General features: G+C 40.1%; 1 protein-coding gene across 3 annotated transcripts in view; it reads left to right on the top strand.

Moving 5' to 3' along the window:
* The window catches only part of KCNQ5 (potassium voltage-gated channel subfamily Q member 5), a 599,695-nt gene extending 573,093 nt beyond the window's left edge, over positions 1–26,602 (top strand). For all 3 annotated transcript variants that reach the window (XM_017871350.1, XM_017871349.1, XM_017871351.1), the window contains 3 exons: positions 18,066–18,197; positions 20,057–20,183; positions 22,224–26,602. In XM_017871350.1, coding sequence (XP_017726839.1) covers positions 18,066–18,197; positions 20,057–20,183; positions 22,224–23,186 — 1,222 coding nt within the window. In that variant the 3' untranslated portion in view covers positions 23,187–26,602. The remainder of the gene's footprint in view (positions 1–18,065; positions 18,198–20,056; positions 20,184–22,223) is intronic.
* Positions 26,603–26,734: the final 132 nt, after the last annotated feature.

Raw genomic sequence — 26,734 nt, 5'->3', positions numbered from 1 at the left:
AAAAAAAAAAAAAAAAAAAATCTGCCATTTTTTAGAGATGATTCAGGACACTCTTTGAACTTGTCCGAATTCTATTATCCAAATGCACTCTGACACTTTTTAAAAAACAAATAGTATCACTGTTTATGGTACATAGTAAAGAATGACTATTCTTAGACTATTTCCAAACTATGTCTTTTACTCAGAAGAAAACTTAGTTTTGTATATTTCTTCCAGAATTATCATAGATTTTTCTCAAAATATTATTTCAGGGAAATGAAAAAATTTGCTGGAAATGTGTTTTGAAACTCACCTCTAGGAGTAAAGATTGTACTTATTTTTAACAAAAGCCCCATATTTTAGTGATTCAGCTCAAACAATGTTAAGTTTCTTTTTATCCACTCATAGAAATTAGTCCCTAAATGGAAAGATAAAATTAGCAGGAAAGTAAACAAACAAATGGATAGACTCTAGAGGATTCTACACACTCACTTATACCTATTTCACAGTAGATCACCCGTTTTTCTATCACTGTCTTAAAACTATAGCCCATAAATTACCTAGATATGTTCCTTCACAATGTCAAGCATCTGGCTAACTGGGACTATCTGAAGGTAACGGACTATTCCTTTTCATGCTAGTACTTGGCTTTGTAGTCATTACATATAAATATATGAATCTTGGGCAAAATTTTACACAAAAATTAATATATCTTTTTAAATTTTAAATAACAGGCCATGCATGGTGACTCATACCTGTAAACCCAGCAGTTTGGGAGGCTGAGTTGGGCAGATCACTTTAGCTCAGGAATTCAAGACCAGTCTAGGCAACACGGTAAAAACCTGTCTCTAAAGGAAAAAAAAAAAAAAAAAATGAATGATACTAAAATAACAAATATTTGAAAGTTATATACACCTGCATATTTATGGAAGAGCCCCAGAATAATAACTTTTTGAAATATAACAGAAATTGTATTTATGTACTGAACTGGCAGGTAATTTATCAGATATGCACACCAATGCAACATATAAGTACCGTGTAAAGGATTCACCATTTGGGGGAAAGAGCTTTGTTAAAACAGTGCAGTGCAAAGCTTACCTGCTTCTTACCAGTATTGTTTTCATAGAATTACTACATCTAGAATCAAGGTTACTCTTTTTTTTCAATTTTTAAAACTATTTCAACAGATATAAAATTACCCTGTCAAATTGCTATTAAAAGTTTCTAAGCACTAATCTCTTCACGGATTGGTACCCAACGGTTGGTGAAGCTGCTCTGGTCCTTAGACCACACTTTTAAGACCACTCTTAATAAGATCCTCAGTGACAGTTGTTTTCCTGTCAGTTTGTTTTATACAACCATGTTTTCTGTCAGTTGTCAAGAACTGAATCAAAATACCGTGCAACCTGTTCTTTTTGTGAATATCAACAAAACCACTGATGCAGATTACTCATTATTTTGAAGAGAAATGACCAAGAAACTATCGATTGTGTCTTGCTCTTACCGTCTCTTACTATCTCCATGCAATAATGGTCATGCCTGCTATGTTTCACTTTATGCATCCTTTTCTTTCCCAGGCCAGACTAGCCTTTTAGAGAATCAAATAAATACATGAATAAGGTCCAGGGTGAAAACTCAAAGAAGTCTTTAGTTGAAACTGAAGCCCGACTTTATACTGGTACCATTGGCTAATTCTATCCCCTCCTCCCACCCCCCCTGAAGCTGCTAGGGAGAAGTAGTCCAAGAAACAGGACAGCCTCTCTATACCCTTGAGCAACTCACACTCCCTCTTCAAGCCTCTGTTTCCTCATTGGCAAACTGGGGATGGTAATGGTATTGACTTCATAGGGTTGTAGTAAGGATTAATAAATGAATAAACATTTGCAAAGCACTTAGAACAGTATACACGGTCAGCACTATGTAGATGCTAATATTATTACCCTTGAGTTGTCTGGACTCCTTATGCCTTCCAGCATGCTGTCTCCACTGCCCATCCTCTGCTCTGGGTCAGCCTTTTCCTTTCTGAGCCCCACCCACTCCCATGATGAGTCACATGAGAGGAGCACTTCATTGCCTCTTCTGAAGGATACTCCCATCTTCCAAAACATATACAGCCTCACCTGCTTGCATCTCCTTCACCTGGAAGCACTTGCCATTTTCCCTTTGAAGTTACCTTCCCACCACCTGGGCTGAGAAATTACTCAGAGCTGGAAGAGCAATTTTTTTTTTTTTTTTTTTTGAGACAGAGTTTCGCTCTTGTTGCCCAGGCTGGAGTGCAATGGCACGATCTTGGATCACCACAACCTCCACCTCCCAGGTTCAAGCAATTCTCCTGCCTTAGCCTCTCGAGTAGCTGGGATTGCAGACATGCGCCACCACGCCCAGCTAATTTTGTATTCTAAGTAGAGACAGGGTTTCTCCATGTTAGTCAGGCTGGTCTCGAACTCTCGACCTCAGGTGACCCGCCCGCTTCGGCTTCCCAAAGTGCTAGGATTACAGGCATGAGTCACTGTGCCTGGCCTGGAAGAGCAATTTTTTCACCCATGAAGAGCAACCATGAGTCAATGTTCCAAGTAAATTTCACCTCTTTTCTCCTCAGGGTGAGCTTGTTGCCTTCCCAGGCACCCTCTGAAGAAGCAACAGGACAATGAAAGGAAGAAGTTAGCTCTTCCCTCTCCCTCCCTGACCCTCGTCGAGGCCTGATTATAGACTCTTAAAGCTCTTCCCAGGGGTTCAGTGCATGCATCTGAAAAATAGCTCTTGAGTTTCAACTGTGCACCAGGCACAGAGATAAACGTTAACAAGAAAGATGGATCCCTGCTGAGAGTTGTGAGGAGCTACCAGAAAAGTAGAATCGATTACAACGCAGAGCAGCATATTACTACAATGACAGAACTCCAGGACGGTTTAGGCCAACCTATATGGGCACTTTTGGGGAAGGTAGCATTTGGGAAGACTCTAAAAGAAGGAAAAGAAGAAATTTGGTAGATGTGTAGGAACTAGCCGGGTTACTAAGGAGGGTGGTAGAGGATGGGCAGAGAACACTGCAATTGCAAAGAAGCAGAAGTGAAGGTGGCATTAGAAAGTATGAGTGATCGGCCGGGCGCGGTGGCTCAAGCCTGTAATCCCAGCACTTTGGGAGGCCGAGAGGGACGGATCACGAGGTCAGGAGATCGAAACCATCCTGGCTAACACGGTGAAACCCCGTCTCCACTAAAAAAATATGAAAAAAAAAAAACTAGCCGGGCGAGGTGGCGGGTGCCTGTAGTCCCAGCTACTCGGGAGGCTGAGGCAGGAGAATGGCATGAATCGGGGAGGCAGAGCTTGCAGTGAGCTGAGATCGCGCCGCTGCACTCCAGCCTGGGCGACAGAGCGAGACTCTGTCTCAAAAAAAAAAAGGAAGAAAGAAAGAAAGAAAGTATGAGTGACAGTTGAAGGTGGAGAACAAGGATGAGGAGAGTATGGCTGAAGGGAGGTGCAGGAACCCTAAGAATGAACAGGAATGTGGAGGATTCTAAGTACAGAAATGAATTTATCAGATCCGTGCATTAGATGGTTTGGATCTGTGTCCTTGCCCAAATCTCGTGTGGAACTGTAATCCCCAGTGTCGGAGGAGGAGCCTGGTGGGAGGTGATTGGATCATGGGGGCGGATTTCCCCCTTGCTCTTCTCATAATAGCAAGTGAGTTTTCAGAGATTAGTGGTTTAAAAGTGGGTAGCACCTCCCTCCCACTTCTCTCTCTCTTCCTGCTGCTCCGGCCACATAAGAAGCCTGCTTCCTTTTTGCCTTCCTCCATGGTTGTAGGTTTCCTGAGGCCTCCCCAGTCATGCTTCCTGCAGAGCCTGCAGAACCATGAGCCAAAGAAACGTCTTTTATTTATAAATTTTTCAGTCTCAGGTATTTCTTTATAGCAGTGCAAGAACAGACTAATACAGTGTTTCGTTTGAAAACTTGGAAAGATGACTCTGATTGCAATGTAAGGAATGTATTGGAAAGAGAGAACTATTATTACAATACCTGGATCTGCTGGGGCCTGAGCTAGGCAGTCATGATGGAGAAGAGTGAAGGATGGATTTCAGATAGGATTTGAATATGTACTGATTGGAGAGGATGGAGGGAAAGAACAGGAGGAATCAAGGATGGCACATCTGGAGGATGGTGAGACAGGCTGGCTTGAGGGGAGATGGTGCATTATTGCGAGTGTTGAGTTCAAGCAGTCACAGCAGGGCCCAACAGGTAGGTGGATCTCTGAATCTGACAAACAGGAGAACAATCTGGAATATGGACAAATTTGGTAGCTGTCAGCACAGAGATAAATGGTTTGCAGAAGTCTCACCCCAGGGAGTAAAAAGAGAAGATGGTCAACACAGAAGTCTAAGGTTCACAAACAGGAGCTGCAAAAGTAAGAATGCTCTGAAGGAGACAGATTCAAAGCAGCCAGACAGATGGAAAACCAGGAGAGTGTGACAGAAGAGGAGCCAGAGGAGGAAAGTGTTTCAAGCAGGAGGCAGATGTTAACGCTGTTAAATGCCGCTAAGAGGTCAAAGAAGATAAAAAATGAGAAGGTGCTTTGAAAGTGGCAACAAGGAGGTCATCCGTGACTTCGGAGAAAAATTCAGTAGAAGGAAAAGGGTTTGAAGCCAGATGGTAAATAGAACACTTTCTTAAATTACCAGAATCTTTCACTCTAATATGAACATAGATGAAGTGTCAAGAATTTCTTTGTAACTAGCAAAGGCTCATCAACTCTTCTAAAATAGCTCAGATCTGATCAGTGAACTGAAGAACCACTAATGACATTTCAGAGTTCCTGAAGTGGGTATGCAAATCAGGCCTCACTGTTACCCTGAGTTGGGTGATAAAGTTTTTCCGTTTTCTTGCCCCTGTGTTCTTCCTGTTCTGAAAGGCATGTATGGGACCATTATCTTCACCATCCCTGAAATGCAGTCTCAGCTGTGAATCCTTCTTACATCTTACTTCATATTTCAGGCAAGAATACTCCGCAAGTAAAGAAGAGGCACATGTTTGCCATTGTGGGTTTTGTTAAATCTACAGGCTGTTTAATCATCACCAGTTCTTAATTTTGCTGATGGCATCTCTGCTATTTTAGCAGAGGTGATGAGTCTTTGTTTGCAAGTCACTATTAAGACATTCTTGACAGTCAATCTATGACATGTTACAGTAAAGGACGCTGCTAAAAGAACATTTTATGGATCATTTAGCACATATCTTTAAAATCAGCTAACTCCCTGGAATGTTCTTTTTGCTTGTTTTTTGTTTTGAAGGTAATTACTTGTGGCTACATTTGCTCTGAGGCTATGTTAAAGTAGTGTTTTCACTGAAGATGCACTTACTTTGTAGCATGTGAGATACTAAACCTTTTATTTTACTATAATTTAAATGAGTTTTCTATTATTTGCTAAAAATATAGAATCTCCTATTCCATGCTAAAAATATTTTAAAGTAGTCAACATGTATAGTCAATTTATTTATTTACTTATTCATTTCACACTTTAAAATTTATGCAAGATTTTACACTCCTAAGAAAACTAAATCCCTAAATTTAGTCGCCATATCAATGCTTACAAATTCCTGGCAGGAAACACTTCCTCGGATCTGGAAGTTCTTGCTTGGGTTTTACTACTCTTCCCTGGATTAAAAGAAAGAGATCCAAACAAAATCTGCAGGAGGGGTCAGTGCAGCTGCGCCTCAGCCTATAAAATTTCAATACTTTGCGGAGGCCTGAGCTGGGAGGATGGCCTTTGAGCCCAGCGAGTTTGAAACCAACCTGGGGAAACATGCGAGACCCATCTCTGGCTAAAATTTATTTATTCTTATTTATTACTTTATTTATTTATTTATTTATTTATTTGAGGCGGAGTCTCGCTGCTATGCCCAGGCTGGAGTGCAGTGGCCCGATCTCAGGCTCATTGCAAGCTCCGCCTCCCAGGTTTACAGCCATTCTCCTGCCTCAGCCTCCTGAGCTAGCTGGCGAACTACAGGCGCCCGCCCACCATGGCCCAGCTAGTTTTTTGTATTTTGGTTTAGTAGGACGGGGTTTCACCGGGTTAGCCAGGATCGGTTCTCGAATCATCCTGACCTTGCTGATCCGCCTGTCTCGGCCTCCAAGTGCTGGGATTACCAGGCTGAGCCCCACCGCGGCCCGGCCTACAAACATTTAAAAAAAAAAAAAAAAAAAAAAAAAAGCTCTGCAGGAGAGCCTACTAGATCCTGCATATAAAGGACAATAATGGCAAGCATTAGGAGAACAAGTCTACTTTCAGTGGTGGAAACAGTGTGGCCAGAGAATGTCTGAATGTCCTAAGTGAGCCAAATGGAATATCTGCTTGCCCCTACAGTGAGAACATCAGACAGACTGTACACATGTGGAACTAATTTACTTTTCTCTATTAAGAGTTAAAACCAAGAAAATGAGACAAATCAGTGCATCCAGGGACTCCTGGGGTTCCTTAGTCTCGTCTAGTAACCCAATCTAAGATGAAAGAAGAGTGGAGGAATCTTAGGTATATAATTTTATAACTTGCTTTGCAGGTTATAAAACTGTCAGAGTTTGAATACTGTAAACACAAATACAAATCTGTATTATTGAATTATGTTTACGTATTAATAGGAAAACAGCATTAAAAAGTATTCTAAATAACTAACACATATGCCTTCAATAGTGACCCAAATTATCAAGCCCCGCAGCCCTAGTTGTCTGCTGGATTTGTTCCATGATCAATTTCGAGTGAGGACTGCCTCAGGGGAAATTCTGTGATCAAAAGGCTCTGGGTCACCTGAAGGATGAGCCCTGGGGTCCGTGCTTTTAAGACAGATAGATGGTGTATTTCTCATGGAGAGTCAGAAATCAGAAGATAGAATTTTCCAAACTGAAAGAGGGAGTATTTCAGTCTGTTTTCTGATGTTTGTAACAGTATCTGAAACTGAGTAGTATAAAGAAAATGAATTTATTTCTTACAGTTATGGAGGTTGGGAGATCTTAAGGGGGGAGGTGCACCTGGTGAGCGCCTTCTTGTTTGTGGGGACTCTCTGTGGCATCCTGAGGCAGCACACGGCATCACATAGCAAGGGGACTGAGCATGCTAAGTGCTAGCTTAGGTCTCTCTTCCACTTCTTATAAAGCCACCAGTTCCCCTCTCATGATAGCTCATTAATCCATTAATCCATAATTCATTCATACAGACAGAACCCTCACGATCCAATCACCTCTTATAAGTTCCACCCCTCAATACTGCCACTTTGAGCATAAAATTTCAACATGAATTTTGGAGGGGACATTCAAACCATAACAGAGGGATGTGAAATGCATGTCAGTAGTGTAAGTTAACCCAAATAACCACCATAAAGTGAGGGGTTAAAGGAGAGAAACCCACATCCACCCCATAAACATAAGATCAGCAATCACAAGGGGGCCATTCAGCAACCTTCAGAAACTTAATAATATCCCCAGAGATGAGGGTGCAGAGTAGGTGAAGGACTGTCATCTCCTCCAGAAATCATTTCTGATCACCTCTATCAATCTGGGTTAAACACCCCTCTTCTGCATTCCCATATCACCCTGGGCTTCCCAGCACCTTGCACATCACAAAGTGAATTGTAACTGTCTGCCTACTTGTCTGTCTGCCCTACTAGACTGGAAGTGCCCCAGCAATAGGATTTGTTTCTTCATCGCTGTATCCCTGGCGTCTAGCACAGAAGCTGGCATACAGTAGGCACTCAATAAATGTTTGATGAATGAATGAATGGACAAATTCTCGAGTCCCACTCATCAGGCATCACTAGGGGAGGCAGTCACATGGAGCTTATCTAGAGAGCTCCAAGCTCTGGACAAATGAAACTCTCAAATCCTATCAGAGCTCACAGTTGCAGCAACCATTGTCTTGCAGCATGATTGTAGAGAGGAAGAGACTGGGGACCAAATGATCATTGTCATCACATAGGAGACTTCTTTAACTCTGCCAGCTCCCAGCAGTTAACAGTTTGGAGCCTAACACAATACTCAGCACAACGTCATAGATACTCAATGAATATTCATTGAAAGAATGAATGAATCAGTCACTTTAGCACTTCCTTTCCCTTCCAAGGTAATCCTTTGAAAAATTAATGGAACTTCTTAACTACTTCTTGCATGAAACTTCAGACCTCACTCAAGGAAGGGGAGGCATTTGGGTTCTGATTAGAAGTCTGACACCAAGGCATTCTGACGCCATGCCTATGGGTCTGACATGTGCGACTTAGAAGATTTTGCAAGCCGGCATGAATCATGATCACTTCTTTGCATGACAGCAGGGATTGTTCCACCTCAAACGCACTCCACCACCACATGCCACCGCCACCCCAATCCTGTCTCTACTCCAGTGGCTTTCAACCTTGGCCACACATTAGCATCACCTGAAAAGTTTTATAAAATCTTTGGACCACGCCCTGGAACAATTAAAACAGAATTTCTGGAGGCAGGACGCAAGCATTTTTTAAAGCTCCCTAGGTGATTCCAAAGAGCAGCCAAGCTTGGGAAATACTGCTGTCTTGACAGTCAATCAAACTGCCTCTTCAGTTCACAGTTGGCTGAGCCCTCTCCGCCCTGCACATGGTTTGGCTGCTGGCTGGGTCCGTCCATCTGTTTGGTGGTGGCAGCAGTCACTGCTGCTTCTGTTTTCTCATCGTTCTTATCGCTGCATATTCATATGCAATATTTTTACCCAAATTTAGAGGATTGGAATAAGACTTTTGTAAGATTTTAGAACTCATGGCAGCACAACAAATGCACCTACATTTCCTTATAAGTGCACATGTGTTCGTGTGTATATATAGATGTCGTCTACCCAGAGTTTCACTTTGCTTTAGTTATTTTTCATGCTCAGAAAATTGTATGAGCAGACTTCAGTTTCAAGATGATGTACCAGTTTAGGTTTGTGATGAATCTTTTACACCCTCTAGTGGTACTGCTGGGACATGTCAGTTTTGTGCGATAGGTTTATTGGACTCCTAGTCTCTTCATAACCAACAGCATCAAGGGAGACAAACCTTAGGGGTCTTTTGCTCTTTGCTGCTGTATTAGTCCCAGGGATGCAATTTACCCTCATGAAGAAAAGAAGCAGGTATGTGACTTACTCCTCAGGCTTTTGCTGGTCCTCCAAAAGGCTCGTCATAGGTGCTCAATGAATATTCACTGAAAGAATGGATGAATCAGTCACTTCGGCACTCCCTTTCCCTTCTAAGGTAATCTTTTGAAAAATTAGTGGAACTTCTTAACTACTTCTTGCATGAAACTTCAGACCTTTCTCAAGGAAGGAGAGACATACTAAAAACAGGACATTCACTTAGCAAAAGTTTATTGAACACTTACTATGTGCCAGACACATGTGAGTAAAAAGAACCATATCATATCAAAGTGTCTTTTCATTGTTGTTATTTCATGAAAGTATTAAGATCTTAATGTTAAGACAATAGAGGAACCTTATGATTAAGAGCTCAAAGCTGGAGCCAAACTGGTTCACATGCTAATTCCACAATTACTGGATGTTTAACATCAGGCAAGTTACTTAACCCCTCTGTGCCTCAGTTTCTTTATCTGCAAAATGGAGATGGCAATAGTACCCTTATCATAGAATTATACTATAAAGTGCTATCTAATATTATCATTTTAATCATTAAATGTATCTTAAAGTTCCTAATTTAACTCTAGAATGATTTGCCCAGACATTCTTTCTAGTAGGAAATACACAAGTCATACCAAACTTTTTTTGTAAGCATGTAAGAGGCCACCAAGGTCTTCTGCTTCTTCTCCAGGCCAGTTCATGGACTTTCATTTATTCCTGGCTTCAGGGCACTTTCTCTTAGCTCTTCTTATCTAAACCAGGGGTCAGCAAACTATAGCCAGGGGATCAAAATCTAACCCAAGGGGCTTGTTTTTAGAAATAAAGTTTTATTGAAATGTAGTTACACTCATTCATTTATTTATTGTCCTATGGCTGCTCGCATGCTACAGTGGCTGACTTGAGTAGTTTCAGCGGAGACCGTACATAAATAAAATACATAAAGTATAAAAGTACATAAAGTATAAAAAGTATAAAAGTACATAAAGTATAAAAAAGTACATAAAGCATAAAATATTTACACCTGGCCCTTTATAGAAGAAGTTTTTGGGCCCTTGTCTAGACTCTGAGTTGCTCTGGACTTGCTCCCAGCTGTGTTTAGAGATTAAGACACAGAAGATTTGGGCTAGCCTATGTGAGAATTAAGCATGAAACCAGATTTCACTCTTCTACCTGCCAACAAGGACTCCCCTACTCCCCTGGTCTCCCCACCACCCCCATTATCCTGTAGTTAAAGCCCTTAGTATATGAAATGCAAGTCTTATGGAAAAAAATTGAAGAATTGAAAGACTTTTAGAATTCATAGTTCAATAGCTACTTTGAGACATTTTCCTCAATTTTCAGCACCCACATATTTTTCCTGGTATCTAGAATTATTGAACTCTGAGCTTCCTTGCTCCCTGCAAATAACTAGATAATGGCCTACTCTCCCCTCTTCTCAAAGGCTAATTGGGTAGCTTTTTGCTCATGATATACCTTGGGAATATATTGTATATCTATATTGCTGGCAAATATACCTTGTAAAGCAAAACTAACAGACTCCAATGAGACTGATGTATATATCCTACAAAATGAGGTAAAGTAAGCAGACAGCCCCTAAAATTTGTGATAAAAGGTAAAACATTACAATTATTGGAGGTGGGTAACCCATATTAGCCATGGACTGATTCCCAGAAGGGACCCTATGAGAGAATGCAGATGGCCAGGTTGAAAGGCAGATGTATTCCAAGCATGGGATCCCCTCTGGAAAGACAAGGACAGAGATGAATAGATGAATAAATGACTAACGTGGCTTTGGATTCATTTGCATGAGACTGTCAGAGCATACAAGGCACAGTAGGAGGTCAGACCCATAGACAGCCTAAACATTCTCCTTAATGTTTACAAGATTGCCTGCCTGGGACTCACTCTGTGATGTAGCACCATGAGTGGAATGGTAAAAATGTGGACCTTGGCATCTGCAGTAACCTTGTTCTTACTAGTTCTGTGACCTTGAACAGGTAACTCAACCTCCTGACCTTTACTTGACCCAGATGTCAAAAGTGGAAAATTCTTAGAGTTTTAAGTTGACAGAATGCAGGTAAAGTGCTTAGCATCCAGCTAAAGCCATCCAGCCAGGCACAACTCCTGAAGACCCACTCAACATTAAGTTGAAGAGAGCAAGATCTATGTCTTGCTCAACTTTGTGTCCCCGCCATCCAGCTCTGTGTCCGGCAGATGGATAGTGGGTGCCCAGGTTAAGTTCATTGCATCATAAAGACAGAAGCAGATCCAGGCATTCCAATGATGGATGACCAGAGAAATAAGAAAATGCTGCAGGGGTCAAGGAGGACAATACTAAATACTCAGAGATGCTTTCTCAAACTTAGCTTAGACACAAATTTTCCTCTCTCTACCTTCTATTTTGATCATGAAAATCATGTACAGTCCTGGAAGAAGTGAGAGGGGATTGGGTAGAAAGAGGGAGGCTGAGATAATTGAATAATGTAAACATGTCAAGTTACGTGACCCCGCTGACCAGGCATCTTCATTCACAGAGTATGATGGCTAAAACAGTTAGGAGCCCCAGAGAGCATCCCTCACACCTGGTCCTGCTTAGAGCAAGCCAGGCACACATGATGTTTGGAAGCACTGATAGCAATCTCCTAGAAATGAAAAACTGAGATTGTATTCTTTGTAGACTCTAGCCACATGTTTTCTATTGTTTTCTTGATGGTCTTATAATACTATAAATTTCATTCAACCAATATAATTCCATCCCAACAAGCTCTTCCCTCTCTTCCCTGGACAGTTTTGTTTTGCTATTAGGTCTTTCTTTACATTTGCTGCTTATCACGTTGCAGTATTATGTATTCCTTGACTTCCACTGTTCTTGCCTTTCTTCTTATTTCCTCATAATGATATCTTGTTGCTTGTAATGCAGTTTCTTTGTATGATCCTAATTACATTAGCAATCTAAGGGAAAAGAATATTATGTTTTCATGATTTTCAGTAGCAGTTCTATTTAAATGACTTTTCTGAACCACACATCGTCCTAACTATTGAATGAATGAACATTTATTTTACTTTAGAAAGTTTCTTTATTCATAGAGGAAACTCAGAGGCTTATGCTCTTTCTGAAATGTACCTGAAGAACTTAAATCTATTCTAAGGCTTTCTTTTTTAGAAGATCCATACAAGAGTCCACCTTGTAACAGAACACAAGCATCTTTGAACTATGGAATAGCAAATCGTCATTTATTTCTTCAGCTAGCATTTAATAAACTCCCTAATACTTGCCAGGGATTATGCACATGCTAAAGTAAAAAGCACAGTTCCTGGCATGAATGAATTCCAGTGGGTGAGACACACTGCCACAGATTTAGCTACATCACAGTGCATTTGAAAGCACAGAGAAAGACCATCTACCCCAGTGGGGGTAGTTAGGAAAGATTTCCTAGAGCACTTGGTGCTTGAGCTGAATCTGGAACAATTAGCATTTCAGGTAGAGTGCAAAGAGACAGAATCCTGATGAATGGGCACATTGGTGACAGAAAAATCCAGATGGGCTGGAGAGTGGGCAGCATGCAGAGGAATGACTAGAGATGAGCATTTGGAGAGAGAAGCAGGGAGCTCTCACCATTCACTACCCTCTTCCCTCTAGAGCTGCCCGAAGTCTCCAGTAGAGCTTCTAAACAAATAAACCTCCCATGTTCATTAAACTCGGGGCCAAGTGTTGGAATATCAAGAGTAGAAGACATAATCCCTGCATTCGAGGGTCTTACATGGTCTAGTGGAGGAAGCTAGTATATGAGCAAATAATTATAGTGTGGTGTGTTAGATACTAAGCTAGAGGTTAATAGAGAAAAGATCAACTGTTTTGTTGGAATCATAAAAATGTCCATGAAAGAAGTGAGCTTTTTTTGAGACAAGGTCTCACTCTGTTACCCAGGCTGGAGTGCAGTGGCAAGACTGTGGAGGCTCACTGCAGCCTCGACCTCCTGGACTCAAGTGATCCTCCCACCTCAGCCTCCCAAGTAGCTGGGAGCATAGGCATGTGCCATCATGCATGGTTAATTTTTTATTCTTTGTAGAGACGGGGGTCTCACTATGTTGCCCAGGCTGGTCTCAAACTCCTAGGCTCAAGCAATCCTCCCTTCTCAGCCTCCCAAAGTGCAGTGATTACACGTGTAAGCCACTGCACCTGGCCAAAAGAAGTGACTTTAAAGCAAATTCTTGAAAACACAGCAGGATTTCAGGAAAAAGAAATAGCAAATGGAAGTAGTTGAAGTTTATAATTGATTGGCTAGTGTTTTTGTGGACCTATACATACTTTATTGTTGCTGGAACCTAAAGTTCCAAGGAGGAAGTGGAAGGTGATGAGGCAAGAGAGACAGACAGAGGCCAATTTAAAAACAGCCATATAGGATACGCTTCTAGGGAGTTTGATGTTTATCCTATAGGCCATGAAAAACTAATGAAAGACTTTAGAAGGGAGGCAATATGCCCTTACTTGCATTTTGAAAGGTTTGTTCTTTCTAAGGCTATAGCAGCAGAGATACAAATGAGGGGACAGCTTTGAGAGCTATTAGGACATGCCTGGTCTTCTTTTAACAAAAGTAAAATGACAGGGTCATCATTCTTTATATAAATTATTGATTTCAAAAATATCTACAGGCCAGGTGCAGTGGCTCATGCTTGTAATCCCAGCACTTTGGGAAGCCAAGGCAGACGGATCACATGAGCTCAGGAGTTTGAGACCAGCCTGGGCAACATAGGGAGACCCCTATCTCTACAAAAAATATAAAAATTAACCGGTGTAGGGGTATGTCCTTGTAGGTCCAGCTACTCAGGAGGCTGAGATGGGAGGATTGGCAGATCTGGGAGGTCAAGGCTGAAGTGAGCCATGATTGTGCCACTGCACTCCACCCGGCATGACAGAATGAGAGTGAGACCTTGTCTCAAAAAAAAGAAGAAGAAAAAAAGAAAGTCTATGCTTTTAAACGTTCCCTCCACACTTACAAACCATAGAACCTGATTTAGAACTTTCATATCTCACTTCAAATCTCTTTAATGTTTTTGTTTTCAATCCACAACACAGCCAGTTGAGAAGATCTATTTGATCTCCATCTTCAAAAACTTAATTCTGATAAGTAAGTTTTTTTAGCCTCAATAATACACTGGCAAATGCTGAACAACCAGCTCTTCTGGAGAAGGAAACCCTGATATGAATTGTTTGCCAATTTCTGTAGTGTAAATACTCCTGTCGTAGCTGTTTTCAAGCTACCAATGTGACATCACTGAGCAGGAGTTGAGAAGACGGGCAATATTACATTATTAGGTAGAATTTCCATGTTACAGACACAATAGAGGTGAACAACTCAAGAGCATAGACAGTAATATACAGTAAAATAATTAGGAAATGGTGAGGTTTGAGTACATATTACCTTTGTTTTTAATATAATGTACTTGATTGTAAGTCTATATAATCTAATTTTTAGTAATAGCTGTATTTAATAACCGCCAAAATTCTTTTTTTTTAAATACTAGTTCTAGGGTACATGTACACAACATACAGGTTTGTTACATAGGTATACATATGCCATGTTGGTTTGCTGCACCCATTAACTCATCATTTACATTAGGTATTTCTCCTAATGTTATCCCTCCCCCTCCCGGCCACCCCACCACAGGCCCCGGGGTGTGATGTTCCCCGCCCTGTGTCCAAGTGTTCTCATTGTTCAATTCCCACCTATGAGTGAGAACATGCGGTGTTTAATAACCACCAAAATTCTTAAAAGTAGTCAGTGCTTGGGAGTCAATGCAAGCTTGCTCAAGGCATCACTGCACATACTCCTCTTTTCTAAATAATTGAAATGATATTTATTAATCCAATTTTCACTATTTAATTCTCATACATAAAGTAGAAAAATCTGTAGGCAAAGCACTGGAGAAAAGGTAATACCACCTGAGGAGTGGTATGATGTATAAAAATAAATGATAAACCCATTAAGGGTTTTAAAATCTACTCTGTTTTGCATACTTATCATTATGTGAGTGTATTGAAATAACGTAAAAGATAATCAGTTTCATTTTTAGTATTGATCAAAATTATAAGCCATAGATTTTAATTTTAACTTTAGCTAGCTAGCTCATAAATAGTAAATTATGTAAGTAAAATATGAAATTATTTAAGGCCTGCATAAACTATGACTGTGTGAGTGCTAGAGTGCAATATTATCTATCAAATGCCTTCAAAATGTACTTTCTGTTAAAACATCTCTGAAAGGAAAACAGAAAAGCAACAAGCAACTTTAGATGAATTATCTGAAAGAGTTCACGTAACATCCCACCAAGAAACAATGGCAGATCCCCATTAGGGCAAAAAAGGTAGTTGGAAGTATGTGGGTTCACATCTGAGCAGACGCGTCCCAAACCACAAATGTCTGAGCTACAGCCAGAGAGAACACACTGATATATGCTGTAGCTTGTCCCTCTTATACCACCATAGGAAAAAAAGAACTGCCAAAGATCCCACTCAGACTTCTCAATTCTCCAGAATTGATGCCATGGGAAAACCAGGAGGTAATGTGGGAGTGGGAACCAGACAGATCTGGGTGGAATCCTAGTTTTGCCTCATACCAGTTGCTTGTTTTGGGGGGCAAGTCACTTAAGTTCTTTGAACCTCAGTTTCCCAAAATATAAATAGGAGAAGGGAATATCTTATCAAGTGCTATTGAAGACATACAAAGTACTTCACATAACAAGTGGTAGACAGATGTTATGAAAACACAATCACACAACAACAATAAAACCACCTTGGGATGTATGAAGATGGTTTTCCTTTTTTCCTGCCCACCCAGGCATCATTAGCTGTTTTGAAGATAGCAAAGAAGGGTTCTAGGCTGTTAGATTAGCTCTTCTGGTTTTATTCTTAATATGACTCAGGTTAGAGAATCTTCTCTTTATCTCTTTCTTTCCTTCCTCCTCTTATTCAACAAATATTTTTTACTGTGTCAGAAACTGTGCTAAGCTCTAAGCACACAATGTTCAGGAAGAATAGTAACAGGCATAGTAGAAGTGGTAACAACAATAGCTAACTTTTATTAAGCACTGACTGTTGAATAAAAGACATCTAGGCCAGGCTCAGTGGTTCACGCCTGTAATCCGAGCATTTTGGGAGGCCAACACGGGCAGATCATGAGGTCACAAGTTCGAGACCAGCCAGGCCAATGTGGTGAAACCCTGTCTCTACTAAAGATACAAAAAATTAGCCAGGTGTGGTGGCACGTACCTGTAATTCCCAGCTACTCGGGAGGCTGAGGCAGGAGAATTGCTTGAACCTGGGAGGTGGAAATTGCAGTGAGCCGAGATCACGCCATGCACTCCCGCCTGGATGACAGGGTGAGACTCCAACTCAAAAAAAAAAAAAAAAAGACATCCATGTCTGCCTTTACCTAATTGACAGTCTGGTATAGGGAAACATATTTACATAATCGCTCAGGACCAGAAATTTCACATGTAACGTATTTTTCTCAGTTTTTTTTAATACAGGACACTAAGGCTGTATGAAACCTAAATGCTGGTAAACCAATTTGGAACCAAAGCTCAATACTAAGAAGTTAAATTAAAATTATTCCTTACTTTCTGCTGAATAATTTTGCTTAAATGTTTTTGGGGGCAAAATACAAAACCTATACTGAATAAAGAAGAGATTGGTGAAAAATATGTGGTTAGAGAAAGGGAGTAAGAATATTATAGATAAGTGATTCAGGAATAATTAGGATATAATTAATTGAAAGTTAATAATACAATTGCAAGGTAGGGTTTAGGCTTTTTAACCTATAAAACAATTTGGATTCCTGAAATCAGCTGTCACCTAAGATAGGCAATGGACGTTTTCTTTTTAAACTTTGCATTTGTTCCTAATCTTCCCACTTTCCACCAAGTGACAACAAATTTTGTCTCTTAGTGACTGATTCCCAGCCTGGGATCTACAAGTGTAGTAATGGAAGTCTATGGGCCATTTAATAGTTGAAAAACACCAACAGGTTTACATTTACCTGCAATAAGGCTACACAAACTAATTCAAATGGTATGTTTCTCGGCTTTCATCAGAAATTGCATCAAGTTATTGCAGGAACTAGTTATCTTAGGCAGATTAGCTATTGATGGCATCATGGAATTTGTTGATGAAATATCGTTTTAAAAGATGGGGCCCATGTTGCGGGAGGTATTGTAATAAGAGGTCTCTGGTTCTGAAAAGCTTAGGCTCCCTAGTTTAGTTAAGAAATATGTTATGCAGGGACTGGTGGCTCATGCCTGTAGTCTCAGCACTTGGGGAGGCTGAGGCAGGAGGACTGCTTGAGCCCAAGAGTTAGAGCCTGGGCAACATAGTGAGACCTCATCTCAAAACAAAACAAAATTAAAAAAAAGTGTATTATGTTTAAAACAAAAGAACTTGGCTAGTTAATCCAGCAGTATTCTGCAGGAATAATTTATGAGGGAAAAAACGCAAATTTCCATATTAATGTGCATTTCCCTAGAGAGAACAGAGTGTTTTGCAAACACATTTGTATCTCAAAAATGCATGTAGTTCCATAAAAGACCATTTTAACAGCCTTTATATTTTTTAAGGGATGTTATTACTAGGTGTTATATCTTGGACTTCTAGAGATCACATGGAAAAGTTAGAATTGCATTTTGACTTTAACTTTCATTCAGGGTTTCAATGGACATTAAAAAGGCATAACACTTAGTGTTCAGCCTCTTTTTTAGTGCATTTTTCTATTCTTAAGGTGTGTCTCACATGAGATGTTCTTAAATTGTCCACTGTAATCTCAGTCTTTTATATTACACATCTGCAGAAGCCAAAAATAATTTGATGCATGACTTCTCCCCCCAGAGTTTCTTATTATATTTACTGGTAAACTATTTTGGTAACTTATATTAACAGTTATAAAGATTAATATGTAATATGTTCTCATACAGAATTATGAAATTTCATGTTGCAAAACGGAAGTTTAAGGAAACATTACGTCCATATGATGTAAAAGATGTCATTGAACAATATTCTGCTGGTCATCTGGACATGTTGTGTAGAATTAAAAGCCTTCAAACACGGTAAGCAATGAAAATGTCATTCCTTGTAAAGGAATGGGCATAGACACTATCTAGGAAGAACTTCTCTTTAGTAGAGTAAGCCTCCGAACTCCATATTTTTAATTCATTTTTAGTGGGCAAATGGAATTTGCTTTTAACATTGATTTTATTTTGCTTTTAACATAGATATAACTCAGGCATTCAAAGCATCCAACTGTCTCGTTTTCCTCATCTGTAAAAATGGAAAGAAAGTTAGTTCTTGCCTCATAGGGTTGTCATGAGGATTGAATGAGTTAATGCATGTAATTCATAACATGTAACAGACCTGGCACTGTGTCTAATAAACATCAATGGTTGTTGCTGATGTTTGAATTATTACCGCTGCCCCTAAATTATCTAAATTCCATTTATTATCTAAATTCTAATCATCCTTTGGGAATAACGTAGTATTTCTCCTTCATTAAGTTTCATCCAACCATCCAACCTGTGAAGACAGGCCTTTCTCTGACCTTTATACAGTGGTAGAGTCTACTGCAGAGCACAAGAGCACTCAGAATCTTGGTGTGCTGGGCCAAAGTTGAGACTTGGCCCTTGTGTTGTTTCCTGGTCGCAAGTGTGTTCACCTTGCTCTGGGCTAAGATTGAGCTCTTTCCTTCATTCATGTCCTGTATGGCTCTAGATATATAGTATCCTTCTAGTAGCATCTTACTGAGTGATTAAAAGAAATGAATTCCATATGTTAATTCCAACCACATATAGTTGATTGTGATTATCTCAAAGCCAAAATATTTAGTAAGTTCAGTTTTTGAAGAGCCTTGCTTTATGATCAGCACAAATCACCAGCATTTTTGATTGTATAGTGCCCAAAATGCAAGGACTGAGTCTTGAACTTTTTTTATGTCCTCACAGCACACTTAGCCCAGTGTGAGGCATAGAATGGGCCCTTAGTAAAATACCTGTTCATCAATTGCTATAGAAATAACAATTTGTTAACTCATTCAGCAGGTAATTATTGAGCCCATCATGTGTGCCAGGACCTGTGGACATCCAGAGACTGATAAAATAATGACCCAGACCTTGTAGTTTGCAGTTTACTAGATTAGATGTCATGGCAGGAAGTGAGTACTGCCTATGTTTCTCTGCAGACAAAGTAAACTGGAAAATTGTCAATACTCTTGATAATTCAATTCTAAACATATACAAAAAAAGAAAAAAGTGATTCTCATTTAGGCCGATCAAGTTTTCTTGGAAATTGCTTTAATTCATTCTGTAACATCTGTAACATGACCAGAGATTGTGGTCATATTACAATCTCTGCCTAGATGGCCATGGCCTTCTAAGTTCTTTAATAAAACTGTCTATGATTCCCAAGGTTTTATAAAGTTGAACTGCTACAGAATTTATAGAACCAATCTTGGGTTTCTAGCTCATGTATTTTCTCCAACTTGAATTCCCAAAGAAAAAGACCATAGCTTTCTTATCTGCTCATCTTTCACATATGTACAATAAATGCTCATAGACTAATCTGTTCTAGTAATGTAAGATAACTGTAGTTATGATTTTTGTCATATTTTGAAATGGTTAAATTCAGGAACTGCCTAATCAGAGGTAGAAACATATTACTTTGTAGTTTAGGACACTTTTACTTCAGAAGATCACTCGTAAGTGATTTCATCTTGGACTAGAATAATGAGAAAATTAATCTCATGTGTAATCTCATGTTAAAATAAGCATATCAACTGGAAGAAGTTCTTTCTTATTTCATCTTACGTAAATTGAAGATAACTGTATTTAATTTTTTTTTCCCAAAACTCTTCATTCTGGCCTAGGGCAATCTCCACCTTCAGCCCTCATAATCAGATCTCCTCTTTCTCTGATAGTGTTGATCAAATTCTTGGAAAAGGGCAAATCACATCAGATAAGAAGAGCCGAGAGAAAATAACAGCAGAACATGAGACCACAGATGATCTCAGTATGCTCGGTCGGGTGGTCAAGGTTGAAAAACAGGTACAACTCCATTACGCTGAGTAACTTTTTAGCCAGAATTTTTTAAATCAAAATGTATTGCCGGGCGCGGTGGCTCACGCCTGTAATCCCAGCACTTTGGGAGGCCGAGGCGGGCGGATCACGAGGTCAGGAGATCGAGACCATCCTATCCTGGCTAACACGATGAAACCCCGTCTCTATTAAAAATACAAAAAATTAGCCGGGCGTGGTGGTGCGTGCCTATAGTCCCAGCTACTCGGAGGCTGAAGCAGGAGAATGACGTGAACCCAGGAGGCGGAGCTTGCAATGAGCCGAGATGGTGCCACTGCACTCCAGCCTGGGTGACAAAGCGAGACTCCGTCTCAAAAAACAATAAAAATAAATAAATTTTATTATAGGCAATTGTATGTATTACAGTGATTATTTTAAAATAAATAAAATAACAAAATAGTGAATAAAATTAAATGTGTAAGATGCCTCTGAAAATATACTTGGATTTACTCAATATTAAGGAATTAGAAAAAAATAAATTCTATCTACAAATCAAAAAATTCAATAAGTATAATTGCGAACCAGCTGTAGATTTCTAATAGTTGAAAATTGTTTAAAATAACAAAGATCTATTCTTCATTTGTGTTTTGGTTGTTTTATTGTTTCTTTTTTAGGTCACTACTTTTCTTTTTTTTTTTTTTTTTGAGAGAGTCTCACTCTATTGCCCAGGCTGGAGTGTAGTGGCGTGCTCCCGGCTCACTGCAAACTTCGCCTCCCGGGTTCAAGTGATTCTTGTGCCTCAGCCTCCCAAGTAGATGGGATTACAGGCATGTGCCACCACGCCCAGCTAATTTTTGTATTTTTAGTAGAGACAGGTTTCACCATGTTGGCCAGGCTTGTCTCAAACTCCTGACCTCAGGTGATCCACCTGCTTCGGCCTCCCAAAGTGCTGGGATTACAGGCGTGGGCCACAGCACTCAGCAGGTCACTCCTTTTAAAAATAAAACAAGGCCAGGTGTGGTGGCTCATGCCTGTAATCCTAGCACTTTTGGAGGCCGAGGCGGGCAGATCACAAGGTCAGGAGTTCAAGACCAACCTGACCAACATGGTGAAACTCCGTCTCTACTAAAAATAAAATAAAATAAATAAAACCTTATTGTAATTCTGATGACACATTGAATGTTTGTTAACCTCGAGTCTGTTGTATCTTCATATAAAAAGACAATTTTCCAGAAATCAAATGGCTCCCCCAATTTAATCAAAATACTTCATGTATTAATTCTGGAGCATTTTGTACTTTTTTTTTTTTATGTACCTTTAAATTCAGAATCACCTAGAGTGATACTTAAGGTCTTGATTTCATTATAGAATAAGTTCCTTACTAGACTTCTGTAGTTTCAGAATGTCTTCATAGAGGAGACTTAGGAAAGACAATCTGGCGTGAATGGGAAGTCTTTTTTTTTTTTTTTCCAGACAGGGACTTCTCTGTCACTCAGGCTGGAGTGCAGTGCACAATCATGGCTCACTGCAGCCTCTACCTCCTGGGCTCAGTCAATCCTCCCAATTCAGTCTTCCTAGTAGCTGGGACTACGGGCAAGCACCACCACACCCGGCTGATTTTTGTATTATTTTTGGTAGAGACGAGGTCTCGCCATGTTGCCCAGGCTGGTCTCAAACTCCTGGGCTCAAGTGATTCTCCTGCCTCAGTCTCCCAAAGTGCTGGCATTACAGGCGTGAGCTACTGCACCCAGCCTGGAATGGAAAGTCTTAAAGTTGCATTTTTATAGTGCTTATATGACTTTTGAGAGGCACTATTTAAAGAAGTGGCAGCGGGAGAGATGCTAATAAAGACTATATAGAAGCCAAAGTGTCCCTGTCTTCCTAAGTCCTCCTCTGGCCCCATCATTGCTAAATGCTACATTCACTAAGGGTCAAGACTGCATCGTACTTTATGTTCAATATTTCTTTAAATGTGTTGGCACACCTTGGCTTCATTTTTTAATTCTAAAAAATGAAGTCCATTCCTAATAACAGATTATACTCATATGTAACCATTTTCCTCACTTCTAGGTACAGTCCATAGAGTCCAAGCTGGACTGCCTACTAGACATCTATCAACAGGTCCTTCGGAAAGGCTCTGCCTCAGCCCTCGCTTTGGCTTCATTCCAGATCCCACCTTTTGAATGTGAACAGACATCTGACTATCAAAGCCCCGTGGATAGCAAAGATCTTTCGGGTTCTGCACAAAATAGTGGCTGCTTATCCAGATCAACTAGTGCCAACATCTCGAGAGGCCTGCAGTTCATTCTGACGCCAAATGAGTTCAGTGCCCAGACTTTCTACGCGCTTAGCCCTACTATGCACAGTCAAGCAACACAGGTGCCAATGAGTCAAAGCGATGGCTCAGCAGTGGCAGCCACCAATACCGTTGCAAACCAAATAAACACGGCACCCAAGCCAGCAGCCCCAACAACTTTACAGATCCCACCTCCTCTCCCAGCCATCAAGCATCTGCCCAGGCCAGAAACTCTGCACCCAAACCCTGCAGGCTTACAGGAAAGCATTTCTGACGTCACCACCTGCCTTGTTGCCTCCAAGGAAAATGTTCAGGTTGCACAGTCAAATCTCGCCAAGGACCGTTCTATGAGGAAAAGCTTTGACATGGGAGGAGAAACTCTGTTGTCTGTCTGTCCCATGGTGCCAAAGGACTTGGGCAAATCTTTGTCTGTGCAAAACCTGATCAGGTCGACCGAGGAACTGAATATACAGCTTTCAGGGAGTGAGTCAAGTGGCTCCAGAGGCAGCCAAGATTTTTACCCCAAATGGAGGGAATCCAAATTGTTTATAACTGATGAAGAGGTGGGTCCTGAAGAGACAGAGACAGACACTTTTGATGCCGCACCGCAGCCTGCCAGGGAAGCTGCCTTTGCATCAGACTCTCTAAGGACTGGAAGGTCACGATCATCTCAGAGCATTTGTAAGGCAGGAGAAAGTACAGATGCCCTCAGCTTGCCTCATGTCAAACTGAAATAAGTTATTCATTTTCTTTCCAGGCATAGCAGTTCCTTTAGCCATACATATCATTGCATGAACTATTTCGAAAGCCCTTCTAAAAAGTTGAAATTGCAAGAATCAGGAAGAACATGAAAGGCAGTTTATAAGCCCGTTATCTTTTAATTGCATGAAAATGCATGTTTAGGGATGGCTAAAATTCCAAGGTGCATCAACATTAACCCACTCATTTAGTAATGTACCTTGAGTTAAAAAGCCTGAGAAACCAAACACAGCTAATGCTATAGGGTGTATGAATATGTCAAGTTTAGGTCATTTAGAAGATTTGACACTGTATTTTGAAATTATGGGAGTAAACACCTTCAAATTTCAGGCATTTCTGCTTTGTGACTAAATACAAACTACATTTTCAAGATTAGGCCATAATGTATATTTAAACACAATGGCTATCAACAGCTGCTAATAAGGTATCAACTAAAGCAGAATTGGGGAACAATAGAAATGGCTGCTTATTTCAAGATATATTTGCCAACCCGTTCCTATTCAGTCATTTTATTATTAATGTAATTTGAATGTCAGTTTGTGTGCTTTTGGTGATTTAGCGCTGTGGCAAGCAATTTTGCACATCATTTTCATGTTGTTCTTTATGACAAGAATGTTCTTCAATTAGAAAATGTGCAAATAATGAAATTCAGGGCCAGTGGGGCAAATAGACTATCTGACATATTTGACTTTATGAAAACGTATTCCCTGATGGCAGAATCAACTTTGTAAGTGGTCAACTTCTACACAAGCGTATGAAATACTGATCGGTAGAACAGCCATTGTGATTGGACTGGTTTCTCTGCAGTGGCGCCAACCCCAGGCTTGCCAATACTGCCCATGTAAAGGGCAAGTGTGAGAAGCTATTCTCATTTTGCTGACATACAGGTAGGGCCCTGGGGGACAGGACATTTGAGTGGGACTGAGATAGGAAAGGCTTGAAAAGAATCCGGAAACACCACCAGGAAGTTGGCAAAGTAAAAGAAAATGACTTCCCCCTCAAAGGGCATGAGAGGGAGAGAAACAAACCAAAATAGAAGAACTAGACTTTTTAGAAAACGAGTATTGCTAGGGAATTCAACTACCTAATCTTCCCTTATTCTTATATATAAGCAGAGAATTTTTGCAAGGTATTTATTTTTTAATATGCCCTGAATGTCTTTTGCTATTATGTGTACATTTTGCATATGAAAGTCTAAGACGAAACTTCCTTTACTTTTTATACTGTAGTGAAAATTTTCTATTCTTCCCAAGAATGTTGTCCCAAATCTGAAATTACTGGTTCAATTTCCTGATATAAACATTTACAATTAGAAGCTAGATAGTACTGGCAGGGTCTGCACATCAGAACTTAAATATAATACAGCAGCAAAAAGACCAAGGGAAACAAAACGACAAATGTATTTATCAGAAAGCAAGCAATGCTGACTGCTTGTTAGAAACCCATCTGGCTATCTTAGGTCATCAGAACTTCAGCCAATGTAATGACATTCAAAAGAAAAGGACATAAGAGATAGCATCAATTCAATTAAACCCTAGCCACAGGAGGATTCAAGAAAGGAAGTTGTTTCCTTGGCAGACATGAATGCTGCCCCCAGAAGTACTTCTCCAGCAGCCAAGCAGAATGATCAGGGTTATCAAGTGGATGTTCAAAGGAAGAAGGAGGCCCTGAACTCCACCAATCCTCGCCAGTCCTCCCCAGCCCTCCCCAACAGGTTTTCTCAATCATTGATTCTCCCCTGCTTTTCTTCATTCACTCCTCATTCATTCCCTGCCAGTATGTTGCTTCTGAACTTCACCAGGCCTTAACCAGCCTCCATCCCCAAGTCAGCCAGCTCTCCGCTTTACCTAAAATGTGCTTCTCAACCTTTTAGAACCTTGTCCCTTTTGATAAACATGGAAATGTTTAAAGCTTCCTCTTCTCATCCCACTTGGATTCTGGGACAGCTGGAATCATTTAGAATCTTTTTGGCTGCTGGAAACACACAGAAGATAAAGGCTAAATCTTACACTTCAGTTAAGACTTCGTCAATCCTTTTAAGCAGTTGTTTCCATTTTCAAAATACAGAATGTTAGTAAATTATGAAAATCAATTTTTCATCTTCATTCAACCTGAAGTGATGATTCCCCCTCCCAAGATTCCCCCTTCCCAAGAACATTGCATACACACACATACACACACACACACCCCTCCACTGATCTAAAGCCACACACCTGCCATGACTGGGCAGGCTGTCTCCCAGTATTAACAGAGGAAGAGGAGGGAGGCAGTCACTTTCAGGTAGCACTGATTCTTGGACATACTCTGTCCTGGGTCGAACCCCACTGGCAGCAGGAATTCTGAATGTATTGGGGACCCCTCCCTAGGCCTCGTTAAGCCTCAAACACAGTACAGCTCACCCAGCATTGCTGAAGACCGAAGATTCAGAAAGAAAACCTACACACAACACTGAGGTCTTAATCATAGCAAAATGTGATAAACCATGTTGTGAAAAACTTTGATACATTGAAGCCATGACCATTTTGTGTCTATCTTACTCTAGCACAAAAATTAGGGGATGTTAAAAGATAGTCGTGTGGAAACTGTAAGGTTCTGTCTGTTGCGTTACTCTCTGTGGAAATGAGAGGGGTCTCCCATTTACACTAAGCAAAGTTCCATTGGTCAATTTTAATGATGTCTTGAAGCACAATTTAGCTGAGCACTGAGTAGCCATATGCTTTCTCAGTACAAGTGTGTCTGCCTTCAACATATAGGGTTGATCAAGCTATTACTTAATTGCAAATATCCCTTGTATGAGATTAACTAAAAAAATTTGGCTATTTCTGATCTAAATGTTTGCATTTTGTTCAACTAAATTAATATTTGTAGACTGCAAGTTTTGTTTAAAATAACTTTATTGAGTTTTTAAGTCCTGATCTGTTCTAAGGTGCCTTTCTCACCTCCCATTGATTCAGTGATTCTGAAGTTCTTAATTTGCAAGTAAAATAAGTCTACTAGAGAGGAAGAAATCAGGCACAAAGTGACCAATTCTCATGCCCATTTGCAAAGCAAAACTATAAGGATGATGAAACCTGGGTAACTAAATTAATGGATCATTTCACTAAATCAGATTGAGGAAATATCATAAATATTAACTTGTCTCCCTAGAAGCTGATATTTTTCGCCTTAAATGACATGGTTGTGTTTTTGTAAGAGAAACTTAATCTAATATAATTATGTGCATTTAAGTGAGCAGTTCTAAGTCATGTATGACAATGCAATTATCTGTTTCCTGAAAACAAATAAATCAGGAACACCATATCCATTTCAAGCTACCATTAAAGTGTAATTTCCTTTGCTCTCTTTTACTGGGATTATTTGTTTTAAAGTAAAACATTAAAAAGATGTCTATAAACAGCTAGTGTGACTATTTTTATCTGGAACTAACTGGATGGTTCTGAACTGACTGGACCAAGTCTACCAAACTGACTGTATACAGATTTTGGACTGAAATATAAAATTATCTTTTTGCAGTGTTACTGAAGAA

Source organism: Rhinopithecus bieti, unplaced genomic scaffold (assembly GCF_001698545.2).
Source record: "Rhinopithecus bieti isolate Rb0 unplaced genomic scaffold, ASM169854v2 scaffold_4709, whole genome shotgun sequence".
Taxonomy (NCBI): domain Eukaryota; kingdom Metazoa; phylum Chordata; class Mammalia; order Primates; family Cercopithecidae; genus Rhinopithecus; species Rhinopithecus bieti.
Note: the sequence above shows the minus strand (reverse complement) of the source record. Positions and strands in the feature narration are given on the sequence as shown.